At 45.1% G+C, this 16,022-nt stretch overlaps 1 protein-coding gene across 1 annotated transcript; it reads right to left on the reverse strand.

Annotated features, from left to right (window-relative positions):
* Positions 1-1,173: 1,173 nt before the first annotated feature.
* LOC143692179 (uncharacterized) lies at positions 1,174-4,523 on the reverse strand. The gene is made up of 2 exons (XM_077171799.1): positions 4,308-4,523; positions 1,174-1,977 (listed from the first exon to the last, which is right to left on the reverse strand). Exons 1-2 carry the CDS (start codon positions 4,481-4,483, stop codon positions 1,848-1,850), a joined length of 306 nt encoding a protein of 101 aa, XP_077027914.1. The 5' UTR covers positions 4,484-4,523; the 3' UTR covers positions 1,174-1,847.
* Positions 4,524-16,022: the final 11,499 nt, after the last annotated feature.

Genomic DNA, 16,022 nt, shown 5'->3' on the forward strand with positions numbered 1-16,022 from the left:
TACTTCTCTTCCAGCTCTCCTCGGACTTGAGGTGTCCCACAGTCAGGCTTGTGCTCTGACTCTTGCTTCTGCCTGGGAAAAAGTTACCCATCTTTCCCCCTCTCTGTGTTTTTTTCAAGGTAGACATCAAATTTGAGTGTCTCACAGTTTAAACATCCTCAAGGATGGAAAATAGAAGCTGTGTGCATTCTGCAGCTCTGGCTTGCCCCAGTAACTTCAGTGAAGGTAGGCAAGTGGACAACAGCTTCCAATCTCTGTCCTGCCTTTTATAGGATCAATCAATGGCAATGTAGCTCTGCTGCTATTTTAAACTATGATCCCCTTGCTTTGTCCTTAATGCTGGCAACAAGACACAGATGTGTTGCTACCTGCTTGCATCTGCATCCTACGATTCCTCTGTCTGTGTACGTGTAGTGCTTGGTAAAGCTGGGGGTTGACTCCAATACAAAATGTTGTGGTGGAATTTCAACTGTGTAACTGCACCCCCACTTATTTGCACTACAAGCAGAGTGGAGAGGAGATATGCACAATCAAGTATTTTTGATCATGTCACCCTAAAATGAGTTGAATAGGGACCCAAAGGACTTAATGCATGATGTGTTTTAGTTGATTCTTCAAGAAGCATTTAAATGGAATTGCTAGTTGCAGGGTTCCTCATCGGCACAAGCAACAAACCCATAAATGGAATCTGTCTACATTGCAAACAGAGATAGAATAGATAGATAGATTCGGATGTAAAAAAACTAAAGCTTTGCTTTAGAATATGCTTTATCTTGGGTCCACTTATAATTGAAACACTGTGATTTATTTGACGTTCTTACTTTGAGAAGACATGAGGAGTTAGGCACTCCACACTGGCTCAAGTAACACGGAGAGACTGACACTGGTTTCTGCAGGATTTCATTACACTGTTCAAGGGAAAACCAAGAGCATCCTAAAGTGACTACTGCTTTCAGTACATGACATTTTTAAATTAAAATTTCCTTCAGTTAGTGACATTAGCAGAGCATAGTGCCATGTGTTGTTACTCATTTGTCCTCCAAGAGGCAGCTGGTACAGCCTCACGAGCCTGGTCACACAGACCAGCATACATGCAGGCTCTTCTAATGGCAGGTGTGCCCCTGCCACCATCCTATGGTCCCCTCTTCTGCACGGACCCTCAGCATCCGCAGGTAGGTGAGGGCTGTGGAGCTCAGGGCCAGAGAGGTGCCTGCAGGGGCAGGTACTGAGGGACACTGGGGCATGGTGGGGACAGGAAGTGCAGCAAATGCACTGGTACCCAGGTCTGAAGGTGTTTGTGGGGATATGGCAGAAGCCCTGAGACAACACAGGTCACAGCAAAACCAGCAAAAATGCTTGCAAATTTGCCTCCTTCATCACTCTGCCTTGAATCTTTTACAAATTACTTCTAATGTCCCCAATGACTTAAGTAAAACTCTATTCGCCTGAGCAAAACTGCAACTACTTCAAAAGAAGACATGCCCACAGGAGGGTTCAGTAAAAAATGCTACTAGTTATAAATGCTTGTCAGTGGTCAGAAAGCCACCCATTTGACCAGCTGGCCAGCAAAGGGCAGGCTTTTCAAGCCAGGCATGTCCAAATCACAGTAGCTGTAGTCACCTGTTCCTGTGAAGGAAGGTGTACACAGTGCTTAGATGCTTTCTTGAGCACTGTGACAGTCTGATTTGCATGGTAGGTCTCTGGCAACAGCTACACTTTTTAGAGGAGCATGCTGTGGAGCTTCTTCTCTGATCAGGGTGGCCACCATGGCTATGGGAAATCTCCAGTGAGGTGCAACACAGTTCATTCTCCCCCAAGAAAGCAGGCAAATGCCATGGAGAAGTGGCTCAGGAATGGCTGCATCTCCTTTCCGAGAATGTGCTGATGGTGTTCTGCTGTAGTCGTAGAGAAGAGAGCGTGGGACTGCTCCTCAGGCTTTCATACCACCCACATCTCCCAAAAGGAGAGCCAGGATTGCTGTTGAAAGGAATAAGATGAATGTGTCTTTACACACATTCTGTGTGAATCTACTTGTCGACAAGGCCAGGGATTTTTAGATAAGGAAGTAACAGGAGAAACTACGAGTTTCAGAAAATTGACAAATAGACATGGACTGCTCTTCAGCCAATGTCATGCTAAATTCCTAAACTCAGAGAAGAAGAAGACTTAATATAATATGAATATCATTTAATGTACAAAAAGGGGTTGCCTGCACATTAAGGGAGACATATAGTAGGCAAGTCTGGAAGTCTGTACCTTGCATGTACCTCAGCCAATGGGAAAAGGAAGAGGGTGATGTAGCCAGGAAATTAGGAAAAAAAAGGAGGCTGCATCTTCCAACAATTTGAGAGACCCCAGGGGGAAATGCCCCATGAATAAAGTTACAGGACTCCTCTGTTTCCTTTCTGGACATAAACCTCTGGTGACTTGAATTTTTCCGTACACTGTCTATGCCACAGCCTCCAGCTCGGCTGTGCCCAGCCTCTCTGCATGCACAAGAGCGTCCTTCTCTGCCAAGTTTTCAGATGCCAGCACCCCTGTTCACTGTTAACTAGAGGGTAAAACGGCAGGTCATGGACTGTGTTTGGCGCTACAGCAGTCCTTTCAGGCACTGACCACAGGCAGGTAACCCACCTCTCCCCCCAGACAGGCAGACTGATGAAGACACAGTGCCATCAGCTGGGCATTTGCAGCCTCCTGCCCAGAGTCCGGGCCCCCTCCCTGCCACAAGGCAGGGGTTTCACAAAACCACACCTTCGGGTGACTACGAGCTTTTTGTGGCAGACAGCAGCGCATGCAGGGTGAATGCTTGTCATAGGTGAGGAGAGCAAGCCAGTCTGCAGTGCAAAAGCAGGATTAGAAGGTGTTGAGTCCATTAAGAGGGCAGCAGCTAATTCCTTCTCAGAAGCAGCTCTAGGGAGCCTTTTGTCCTCCATTCTGCACCTTGCCATCCACCAGGACTTACTTGCTAGGTGAAGACAGAGGCATGGCAGTAGCAGTGCCCCTGGCACCAGCAGTGTGCCATGGGGACAATAGATTTTGCCTGAAATTTGATTTGGGAACCTTTTATAATGAAAGGGGAGGCACAGGCAGCAAGCTGGATGAACAATATTCCTTACACTTTAACAGCTGGGGGACTGCAACTGACTGTACAACCCAGTAAAGTGCATACAGCTCTGGAAACCTCATTAATTATGCTCTTTCTCTTCCACACTGTAACTGGTCTTTCCAGTGGAGTATGCCAGCACATCTCTCCCTAGAGGTGAGAGCTCATATTTCCTCCTTCCTACTTAACTCCTGCCCCCGACTGCCCACTAAAAAAATACAGGCAGCAGCAGCAGAGCCTTTTCACAGGTGTGTTTGCTTTTATGCCATGTGAAAAACCTCCCCTTTTCTGCTCTTTCTGTTGCTGCTGCCTCCCAGCAGCACTCTGCCTGTCTTCTTTCTGGTCCTGGCTGGCTGAAGGGCTTCTCAAAATCTGGTTTTAAAATATGAAGTGACTTTTGGACTGTGTGGCTCTGGGCCACATAGTTTTCATAGGCAGTGGCCGAGAAAATATATTTATTCTCTGCTTTTTGACATGGTCAAAGGTTATTCCAGTAGACACTTTGGCATGAAAGGAGCAACTTCAGAAACTGACAAAATTATGTGGTTCGAAGAACTGAGCCTTCATCTTCATAGGCGGATGACTCCTGAGCAATATACTTTTTTCCCCACATAATAGATCTTCAATTTCTTTCCAGCAGCTCTCATGAACTCCCTTGACTGTTTTATTTGAGTGGTTTATAGGGGTTTATCCTACCTATACCGATACATCCTGGGCACTGAAGAATTCCCTCTGTCAGTGAGAGGGAAGGAGCAGGAGTTGCATTAGTGAGGCAGAGAATTAAATTCACAATAGTTAAGTGAAATTAAAGGCCAAATTCTAATCAGCTGGGTCCATTTGAAACTTACCCAACAGAAACAGTATCAGGAGAACAAAATTCACAGCAGGGCAGCGTCCCAAAGATGGTGATGCATTTTAATAGCAGCACTGTGCTCAAAGCTGCTGTAACACCATAGAGCTGCACTCCAGCCCAGTGCTGTTCTGTGGCTGTGTCAAACGCCATCATTATGAAATTACAGTTTCCTTTCAACACTGCAGTGCTGGAAATTTTTTTTTAAAGTTTTCATACTTTCTTTTTAGAACTTGGATTAGTGAACTCTGTGATTAAGCAAAGTAAACACGTATACACAACACTTAGAGACAGAATGCCTGGGGTTGGAAGGGACCTCAAAGAAGCCACGGCAGGGCAGTCGAGCCTCACATGTGGCTGCTGCTGCTGCGATCCCACGTGGCACCCGGGGCGTGGGCACAGGCTCCGCGCTGCGGGTCACCCCGAACTCCAACCAGCGGCCCAAGAGCAGCATCCCGGCGCCGCTCCGGCTGCGCGCTCCCCGCGGGCATCCCAGCGGGCGAGGCAGGGCTGGAGCCCGCCTGCATCGCCGCGCCGCGCCGCGCCGGGGGCGGACCTGCCTCCTCTCCATGCACAACGTGGAATGTATCCAGACTGCCTTAACTCAGGATGTGTTTTGGTGTAAGATCTTCGGACACTTTCAAGGCTAATCGGCAAGGAAGGAGACCTGATCAGTGGAACTGGGAGCGGCTAGCATCGCCTAGTTCAGGACATCCGGGAACTGAGCGTGACGAGATTTGAGGATGTTGATGTGTTTGTTGTATACATTGATATAGGTCAAGGTTTATGTGTCCTATAGCTTAACTATGTGCATTATAGTACTTAAATTCACGCCTTTGTGTAGAGCAAAAAAGCCCGGACCAGGTGAGGACCCTCCTCTTGAGCATGCGTAGAAGTTATCTGTGGTAGGTAGCGTATGGAAATTTCCGAGCAAACCGTGTTAGCGGGGCTGTACTTGGGAAGTCCCTGACTCCGAGATTGTGCGTGTAAATAAGGTAGGGGAAAGTCCGGCAGGGCGCGCTCCGTCTCTGGAATACCACCAGGCTTGCGCAGCTCTGGAATAAACATCCAATACCTCTCTGGAGTGTGTAGTTACTGGCCTGTGGAGAGGAACCCGGTTCTGTGGAAATCGCTCTCGCGGCTGGGGAGTGAGAAGGGGAAGAGCGTTCTCAGATTTTAGAAGCAAGCGTAGGGAAAACCATAAACACGTTCCCATCCGCTCCAGGATTGTTTTGTTTCCCCAGGTTGCCATGAAAAGCATAGTTATTGAAAGCTCCTGGCGTTTACTTTTTTTCCTGTTAAAATGGTAGGAAGATAGAGAAATGTATTCATAACAACTGGCTTGTTTTGCTTCTGCTCTGAGCAGGTGACTGTGTTAAACCGTGACCTTGTGAATTTTGCCGGCCACCCTGCCTGTCCCGTTCACGCCTCCCTCCACAGCAGGCATCTAAGAAGGATGTTTTTTCCAGGGCTCGATTCAGATTGGTGGATTGCACTCTCTTGCAACCATGACTTAAACCAGGAACTTATCAATGCCAGCCACAAGGTTAGTCTGGTTCTTGGCTTTGTAGGCAAATTATGGAAAACCCAGCCATACGGGACAAGTGGTGAGAGGACAACCCATGCTGGATGTCCTAACCAGTGCAAGGCTTTCCCCCCCAAATTTATTGCTGAAAATTTCCCCACAAAGAAAAAGTCTGGGGTGCTTGTAATCATCTCCTCCAAAATGCCACTGACCCCAATATCACACCATAGCCTTCTGCTTAGAAAGGAGATGTTATGCTGGCCCTGTCAATGCCACCACTGGGTATACAGTGTGCTTGGGACCCCAGGCACATGATCAGTATCTTATCTTAATCCTTGAGATTTACTGGGTTTTTTCCCCCTGATTTTCCTTGCTCTCCCACCAGGGTGGTGGGAGGGTGGAGTGAATGAGCAGCTGTGTGGTGCTCAGCTGCTGACTATGGTTGAACCACCATGCCTTGTTATTTTGTGTTCTTGGTATGCAGGCCTGTATCCTTCTAAACATGCAGATGGAACAACCATTGACATAGCAAAACTGCAAAGAGAACTCCCTCTGAGTTTAATGTTCTCCTACTGCTAGACAGGACCAAGGGGACACTTTACTGGGCCCTGCAAATGCAAAATGTCCTTGTGTCCATCTTCCCAGTCTAGTGTGGCTGTAGAGAGGAAAACCCCTGGTTTTAAAAACAAACAGGCAAAACGTTGGTGCAGAGACTGGCCTGAAATGACTGGATGCATTTGGATTTTACTAGTGAGGTAAACAAGAAGCATTATGAATGGCAAATGTGGGCTCACCTCACAAAATTTTAAAGGGCAGACCATTGTGGCTGACTTACAGGGCACCTGCCACTATTTGCAGTCAGACTTTAAACTAACAAATAATACAGTTCAAAAATAAAAGATAAATATTTGAAATAATGTCTCTAAATGGTTCTGAAATCCAGAGGCAAGAACAGTGATGGGACAACCCATCCTACACAGACATGAATCCTGGGATTCCCAGGGTAATTAAAAGGTTGTCATTAACCACCTAGTTGATGAAGGGAAACCAGTTGATGTGATCTTTTTGGATTACAGCAAAGCTTTCAATACTGTCTCTCTCAGGACCCTTCTGGAGAAAATGTCCAGCCCACATCTGGATAAACACATCATGTGGTGGGTGAGCAGCTGGCTCATGGGTCAGGCACAAAGGGCTGCAGTGAATGGGGTGACATCAGACTGGTGTGACCTGTCACTAGTGGGGTTCCACAGGGCTTCATCCTTAGCCCTGTGCTCTTCAACATCTTCATAAATGACCTGGACTTTTGAAGAGATACTAAAATGGAAGGAGCCATTGACTCCCTGGAAGGCAGAGAGGTCCTGCAGGGAGACCTTGCCAATTTAGAGGTCTGGGCAATCACCAACTGTGTGAAGTTTAACAAGGGAAAGTCCTGGATTTTGCACCTGGGATGGGACAACCCTGGGTATGTTTATAGACTGGGAAATGAGCTGCTGGAGAGCAGTGCTGTGGAAAGGGACCAGAGAGTCCTTGTTGAAGGCAAGTTGAATGTGAGTCAGCAGTGCCTGGCAGCCAGGAGGGCCAGCTGTGTCCTGGGGTGCATCAGGGATAGCATCAGCAGCCAGGCAAGAGAGGGGATTGTCCTGCTCTGCTCTGCACTGGGGCAGCCTCACCTCGAGTGCTGGGGGCAGTTTTGGGTTACACAATGTGAAAAAAGATATAAAGCTGTTGAAGAGTGTCCAAAGGAGACCTATGAAGATGAAGGGTCTAGAGGGGAAGAACTTCAGAGCAGCTGAGGTTACTTGCTTGTGTCAGCCAAGAGAAGAGGACACAGCAGAATGCAACTTCCTCATGAGAAGAGGGGGAGCAGGGACTGAGCTCTTCTCTGTGATGACCAGGGACAGGACCCAAGGGAATGGCCTGAAGGTGAGTCAGGAGAGGTTTAGGTTGTATACCAGGAAAAGGTTCTTCACCCAGAGGGTGGCTGGGCACTGGAGCAGGCTCCCCAGGGAAGTGATCACCGCACCAGCCTGACAGAACTCAAGAAGCATTTGGGCAACACTCTCAAGGCACAGGGTGTAATTCTTGGGGTGTCTGGTGCAGGGCCAGGAGCTGGACTGGATCACTGTGGTCCCCTTCCAACTCAGGATACCCTAGGATTCTTTTAGAACTTTAAGAGTCATAAAAGTCCCATATGTCTAATCTAACCTTGCCTTCTGTCAGTGTGAAGCCATTCCCTGTGTTCTGTCCCTACAGGCCCATGTAAAAAATTCCTCTCCACCTTTCTTGTAGGAAAAGGTACCCTTTAGGTACTGAAAAGCTGCTCTAAGGTCTCCCTGGAGCCTTCTCTTCTCCATGCTGAAGAATCTCAGTTATTTCATTATTTCTTCATAGGAGAGCTATTTTATCCCTCTCACCAGTTTTGTGGCACTCCTCTGGACTTGTTGTGGAAGAAGTCTGTGTCAATGTGTGTGATGCTTACTGCTGGCACTGAGTTTGTGGGGTTTGTGTTCAGATGATGGAGAGGTACCTGGTAACTGCAGAAATAGCCTGGTTAGCCAATGTGGCTTCTATTGAGGATGGATTCAGATCCCTGGTTCTCTGAGAGGTCCGCTGAGGGACCAGGGAGGGACTGTTCTACAATATGGAATTTTGACTTTAGATGGGAAAGAAACTTTCAAAATCAGAAATGTGTCTCATTCAAAGTAGTTGCAAAGCATCTTCAGAAGTGATGCACTTGGCAGTGGAGGTTATCTGTGACAAGACTTTTCACTGCCTTTAAAAAAATATGAACAAGCCTGTCTCCTTCCAAGACCCAAGGGCAGCACATGTTCCAAGAATTGATGACATCACTGCTCTTTATTTCTCACTTCCAATTACTTGTTTCCCAGCAGTCCAGTGGCATCTCTCCTGGGCAGTGCAGCTGGCCAGACATGCCTTCTGATGGAGTAATATAACAAAAGCCTCAGTCAGGGTATGACTGTATATTTTGGAGACAGAGAATGGTATCAATCAACAGCTCTGCATGTTCAATTAATGCAAAAGATAAATCAAAGACCTTAAGGTTAAGTGTTTTTAATGGATGTATATAAATATGTGCATACTTTTTTCATACAAAAGGATTCACCAAGATTTTTTCCTTTTAAAATTTTTGTTATTTTTGGTTTTAGAGTTTGACATCCGACTTCCCATTGCATTGTGTAGGCAAGTTAGACTGGCAGTGATGGCACAAGGACTGTAAATGTTGCAGTGGATCTGTAAGTGTAGATTCTGGTTAACATACAAACTGGTCCAGCAGCCTCACATAGTTATTTCTTAGCTTTAGCCTAGGTTTGTGGTCATGATGCTAAACCTTTCTTTTGGGAGTATCTTCCCCAACTCACTTTTTGACTGAAATCTGAATCTCTTCAAAACAGACAGTAAAAAAAAAAAATCACAACATAAAAAAAATCTATCCCGTGGGAAGAGTAAAATGACATGTCATCTTATGACTGGCTCATCACAAACACCATCCCCTGCTCACATAATAAAGAATTACATAAATAAATGTAGTTTATATTTATATATAAATACACATAGTAGATAAAGTGTGTAAGCAGACATAGCAAACAACGTCAATCTTTGCAATAAAAACCCAAGAAATATATGCATACAATTGATCTGTACAACTCATAAGAAGTTGAATCTATAAACTCCCTGTCATCTCTGCATACCCTGCCAAGGAAGACAAGGCTAAACCTTGAAAAAGTAAGGACCAATTAAAAAAAAAAAAAACAAAAAAAAACCACCCACCTACCAAAGGACTGCAGTCCCTAAACAAAACACAGGATTGCTGAGTCCTACACTACCTTCCTCTTCCCGTGCCCTGAGCACACCACCGCAGTGCCGGCGCTGGGGCCCGGCCGTCCCGCCCGCCCGGGGCTGCTGTCCCCGAGGCGCTCCGGCGGGGCTGCCCTCTGCTCCTTCCCTGCAGGATGTCTGGGCTGCCGCGGGGCTGCCAGACAGGGGTGCCCACAGCCGAGCGCACAGCCCTCGCTCCTCGGGAGGGCTGACGAGCATCACCCGGCTCCGTCACTGCGGCACAGCACCCCCGGCTCCCTAAAACAGCGCTGGGGGAAGCGCTGCCCGACCCCGACCGTGCTGACTGACCCATCCCCGCGCCCGGGAGGCACAGAGCCCCTCACCACCGAAATCCTTTAAAGACACACAGCAAGCTGAGGCCGGTTGTGCCCACAGTTGTTTGAGCAGACCGTAGGGCTGTTTTCTTCCCCTTCTCCTGGCTAATTTCAACTGTTTTCAGTAAAAAATCCCTCATATATCTCCAAGGAAAGGCAATTCACATAGTTTTAAGAGTAATGGTGGAAGAAGGTAGCTCTTTGCAGGAGGACAAGTGGAGATTTCAGGGCAGCCTTTGTTGGCCCTTCATACTTGATTAATTCATATTTACACTGCTTTGCTTCATTTAAATGGGGCTTGTTGTGGTTTATTTCTCATATATTTTCAGAAGTGTAGCCCTGGCCTGCCCACACGGAAAGGAATTAGACAGGCTGTGGTTCCCTTACAAGTCCTTGTTTACTATTGTTTGTAGTAAACAGCTGGTTACATTATGATGCTTAACAAATGCCCTTTCTGCTCGGTGTGTGCTGGTATGAAAGCAGAGCTTCCCCGCTGGGGGTCTCGACTAACACCCTCCGTGCAGGTAGTTCGGTGTGCAAGGCGCTAGCCGCAGGCTGTGCCCTGGAAAGTAGGAATCCAGCTGGGAATGCGGGAGGACTCTACGTCTAAGGAAGACGTGGGGATGAAGGGGAAATCATCCCGATACTCTGCAGGAGCCAGTGCCCACACAAAGAGGCCCCAGACTAAACACCGGCATTGGAATTTGTGCAACAGCTGGAGCCGTCCTCGTGTCGCTGCAGCATGATTCAAAACGCTCCAAAAGAGGAGAGGTCTGGGAATGTGCTGTGGAAAACTCGCGGCCGAGCCGGGGAGAGCAACTGGTCTGACCGGGGGAGTGTGAGGTGTGCAGGGAGCCGAGCGGGACACCCTCCGGGTCACCGGAGCTGCCACAGGCCCCGGCTCCGCCTGGGATCTTCGAAGCAGGGAGGAGCCGAAGCGCGCGTGTTGAAATTTCCCGAGTAGATCCAGTATCAGGCCTAAGGGTGGATCCAAGCCCCTCCGCTGGGGCAGCACTTGTTCAGATTTAGTGGCGTTGCTGCGGGGTAGTCTTTGTGTGTGTTTCTGTGTGTGTGTCTGTGTGTGTCTGTGTTAGTGTGTGTGTGGCTCTGTCTGTATGTGTCTGTGTGTGTACGTGTTAGTGTGTCTGTGGCTCTGCCTGTGTCCGTGTCTGTGTGTGTGTGTGTATGTACTAGTCCGTGTCTGTGTGTCTGTGTATGTGGCTGAAGCCCTCGGAAGGCGCAGGTGGGAGCGGGCAGTGTTTTCTGTGCGGTGCCTCCGCGTTATGCCGCAGGGGCCGCATTCCCCCTCCCGCATTCCCGGAGGATCGGCTGCTCTCCCTGGCGCTTGGCGGAGCGATGCCACCACGGGAACCGCCGGTCACACCGATTCCCCTTCCTGCGGCACTGAGTGCGGGCGATTCCCGTCTCCCAGGGTTTATCGATGCGCCCCAAAGCCAGCGCCGGGACACAGCTGAAGGGAGCTTGCTACCATACATTCTGTTAGTGCTAATCAATGAATATTTGCACGTGTGTAAATTCCTCTTAAAGGAGGTAAAATCAATTTTAAAAATCAAAATAAAACTTCAAAATAAAAACCCCTAAAACTTAAAAAACACCCGTTCCTTTTTGGGGTGGGGGGTGGTTGGTGGAAAGATGTCTTGAGAAAAAATTCAGCCTAATCAAAAGAGACAAACAAACATAAGAAATTCCCATGCAAAAGCGGATATAAGATAAAATTGGTCTTTAAGGTTTCCAGCAGATCTTATGTAGGCTCTCTCTAATATGACTTCCAGCCGTGGTTAATTTGGTTTGTGAAAAACAGATACACTGAAAGTCATTTTTCTTAACCTCTGACTTGACTCAAGAAGAAATGCAGAGGCTCAGCAACAATGACACAAAGAACTGGCCTTCCCTGTGGCTCAAAGACAGTATTTTTCACTTGATTTTGCCTAACTTAATTTCTTGTTTGCAGAAAGATATTAGGAAGAGGTTTCTAAGTGTATGCAGGGAGCTATTTAAGTTTTGCATTACTTGCATTTTGTTATGTTGAGGAGTTCTTGTATTTGGTTTAGGTATTTTGGTTTGGTTTGGTTTTCCCCCAGACTTGCATTTCTGCATAGAAAAGCCTGACTTTATTAAAGTACCATCAAGGAATCATTTAAATGGAAAATCTTGGGGGCCTGTATTCATGATACATTTAAAATAACTTATAGCTTTTTACTAAATTTTTAATATTATTATTGCACGTTTTTAGGTAGTTACCAAGAAAAATTGGTGCTAGCTGTTCAATTGGAAGCAGTCTTGCTTGGTAGCGGTGGAACGCTATTGCCACCTGGCAGCTGCTCAGTGTCTGTGTGAAATGACTGGGTCGTCCAAGTGTGCTTTGTATCACAAGTGTTGCCAAATGAGAGTATGAACTGGCAAACTTAATAGCAGACTGACTGAGCTCGGGAGCCAAAACCTAAATGATCTGGGAGTTGGGGAAATGGGAGTAGCAGTGTGAAGCTAAACCATGGCTAGTTTCAGTTTGAGAATAAAATACAGTGTTTGCTATGTTGAAAACATTGTAAAAGTGGTAACAATGCCTGAGAACATTCTGTTTTGAACTTTTCCCTTAAGGTAAGCCACATTTTAAATGAGATTATTTTATATCCACTTCTGCTCCGGGACACTGACTATTGAGTGCAGACCAACTTGCTCATGAACTGGCACTTGAAAAACTGCTTTGCAGCAATTGCTTGCACAGCATTATTTTACATTTATCTCTGATAGGAATTACTTTTGTCTAGGCCACCAGTATCTTAAGTTAGTTGAATATTTTACTCCTTTAGCTCATAAGACTGATTCTGCTTTTAAAGTGCATAAATTATTAGATTTATAATGTCCTAAGCATTAATAAAATACAACACATGCAGTCAGAAATATAAACAAAATACTGCACAAGCACTGCATATAGACTACAGTTCAATGTTTGTTAAGTATATGATGTAATATTTAATTACAATATTTTATGTAATGCTCAGTATCAGATTTTTTGTGGAAAATAAACATTCAATGTCAAAATACAGCTGAATACATTTAGTAATCATTCTTTCCACAACTTACACCAGAATTAACACAGATAAAACTGTTTGCAAAAACTCATCAATTCTGGCACAAAATTTCTTCCTTTACTTATCAGTTGCAATATTGCTGAAATAGAGTCTTCATGAAAACTGGCCTGAAATGACTGTAGGTTCCAGCTTTTTCTGGAATTGGACACCTACGCCTTGTTAAAGGTGCTATGACATCTTGCAGGAAGAAGCCAACCAGAGAATATAACATTAGCACACCTGCTGGATGTGCTTTCCTTCATTGCACATATCTGCATTTAAAAATTAAAAACCCCACACTGACATGAGGGAAAACCAGTCTGCTGCTTATTCTACTGTGTATTTCCCTGAATTTGCATGATCTTTTGTCCAGATGGATAAAATAGGTATTGAATAACCTAGTTCTTGCCCCATTTGGAGCCATTTTGCAGAGGTGTTTGGTTAGCTATTTCCCAAGGATGACTCTTACATAATAATAATAACAAAATAACAACAACAACAACTAATACTACCTTTACCTAGGGTAGATTGACATCTCCCGTGGGATATGAGGTTTCTGAATTTGGAGTGAGGTTATAAAAGAGCAATACTTGTTACATAATCCATATAAATTTACTAATTTTCAGAATCATTGAGTCCAACTCCCTGTTCCTTGCAGGTCTATCTAAACCATATGAGTAAGAGGATAATGTTAAACTAAAACAACCCAATCTACTGAACGAAATTACTTCGATAGTGTGCAGGAACAAGAAAAGCACTTTGAAATCTTGTTTCAGAAGGTGTGTGGACACCACGTGTACTCAGGGACCCTGCAGGTAAGGAGATGAGCATCAGAGCTCTGTCAGTATGTTCAGCCATTCCAGCACCACAAGGTGGTAGCATTTCTGAACATTACTCATACTGGCTGCCTTCTCTAGTACTTCCACGCAGAGATTTCTATAAAACACCAGTAGCCTGATTTCTAATCACAGAAGGGTTGAGGTTGGAAGGCTCTGGATGTCTTCTGGTCCAGTCCCTCAAGTCCAGCAGAAATACCTAGAGCCAGCTACCCAGATGTGTTTTGAATCTCCTCTCCAAAGAGGAAGATTCAACACCAGTCTGAGAAATTTGCACAAGTGTTTGGTCACCATCAGATAAAAAACTCAAACATTTTCCTGATGTTGTTATTGTTAATATTAACATCTTAGTGTTCAGAGGAACCTCCTGTGATTCAGTATGTGCTCATTGCCTCTTGTTCTGTCACTGGGCACTGCTGATAATATCACAGCTCCACCTTCTGTACACACTGCATTCAGGTATTTGTACACAGTGAGGTGATTCCCCTTGGGCTTTTGCTTCTCCAGACTAAACAGCCCCAGCTTGTTCAGCTTTTCTTCTTAGGAAATAAAGATCCATAAAGATCTTCATGCTGGCCTGAATTCTCCTCGGTAACCAAAATACTCCCCATGTGCTCACAACACAGCATTACAGGTGTGGCATTAACAATGCTGAGAGGAAAGGGGAAGCAGAACCTCCCTTGGCCTGCTGGCAAGACTTCCCCTAATGCAGCCCAGAACACAATTATTTTCTAATAAAAAGGATAATATTAGAGACCTCCAGGAAGCCCAGAGAAGAGTCTGGTCACTGATCTGGCTTTATTCTCACTATGAACATATATTACAGTACCCTGTCTGCCCATTACTTGCCGCCATTCTTTCTCACCCTTTTCCTCCATATTCAAATCTTTATCAACATTTAATCTTCAGAAAACGTTAAAGAAGAGCACAAGACAACAATTCTGCTCCTGGCTTCACAATTAAAAGCCAGTGGTTTATTCATCTGCATATGTGAAGAACAAATTACCTCTCACTTCTCTCCACCTGGAAGTGTTTATCCTTAATGTTTTCAAAATGCCTTAGAAAAGAAATTACATCTCTTTTGTTTACAGTTCAGTTCAAAATTGTATTCTAATTTCTGGTTTAAGGAACAAAAGATATGCTAATAAATTCCTCTCTATCAGTGATGGAGCTACCCACTATGTTTTTTAAGACACCAGTACTTTTTTTGCTACTAGTGCAAATGTCTTGATAAACTAGGGAAGCAGTAAGATGCAAAACATGTAAGGAACTAAATGCAATAAGGAAGGAATTGTATCTACACAAAAGGAAAATAATTAATCAGCAACTTTGTGACTAGAAAGCTGCACTGGGTAGAGTGATAATGACTTCCAAAGTCAGCACATACAAACCAAGGCTGTTTATTCTCCAGGAGGCTGCATAAAGCAAGCTCCCACTGAGGTTACCCTGGATCTGAAGCACAATGACCAAGATGATTTGACCTTGTACAAAACCTGGTCCTTTTGCAAGTCTAAGAGCTTCTAGAATAGTGTAGAGCACAGAGAGGAATTCAGCTATGTTTACATCTCTCCATGAAGGTACAACCAAAAATACTGACAGGTAATTTTAATTACCTCTAGCAGCAACAGTGCATACCACCCACATAATTAAGTATAGCAGCTGGCTCTGGAAGTGCCAATCTCTTCCTGCTAATGATAAAGCATTCAAACCTGAATGCTTTGAGTTGCATCTTTATCAGACGTACAGACAACAGTGAAGTAAGAGTCCCCAAAAAAGACTTCATTTGCATGTGGGTCTCACTTCACTGTCCCCTGGGCTTGCAAAGGCAGAGAATGAACTTTTGTGAGCAACAGAGCCTGCTTCAGCATAGAAATATCTCTAGGTGAAGAGCTCCCAATGCCCAAACAGTGAAACAAACTATACTTTCAAGGTCAGGAGAGCTGGGCATTGTGAAACATTTTCATACACTAATAGGAACTCTTAAACGGCTGAGGAGACTGTGAAATAAATATTGTTCAAAGTTGTTTCAAAAAAAATTATCTCAGATGTGCCCTAAGCTTCTAGCCACTCTATAGTTTGTATGCAGTTACTTGAGAACATTTTACTGTGCTTCAAAGGAAGCAGTCATCCAGCCATGGTCAGAATTCACAGGAAACCGCATTTCACACAGCACAGGGATCAGTTGCCTATGTTGTTCTCACAAGCTGTATGTGCTGGTGAAATAAATATCAGGTATATACTTTATTTACTGTTGAATTTCTTTTAAAGTGAAGACATTCCACATGACTTCTTTTGGCCTGTTTTGTATTTTTGTTCAAAAACAGGAGGAATTTTATCTCAGGACTAAAAGTAATCTCCTCTGTATGCATCAATAAGGTCTAGATGACCTGCCAAAACACAAGATATGTAAGGTTATTGTGACAAGAATAGAAACAGATCGC

Source organism: Agelaius phoeniceus, chromosome Z (genome assembly GCF_051311805.1).
Source record: "Agelaius phoeniceus isolate bAgePho1 chromosome Z, bAgePho1.hap1, whole genome shotgun sequence".
NCBI classification, from domain to species: Eukaryota; Metazoa; Chordata; class Aves; order Passeriformes; family Icteridae; genus Agelaius; species Agelaius phoeniceus.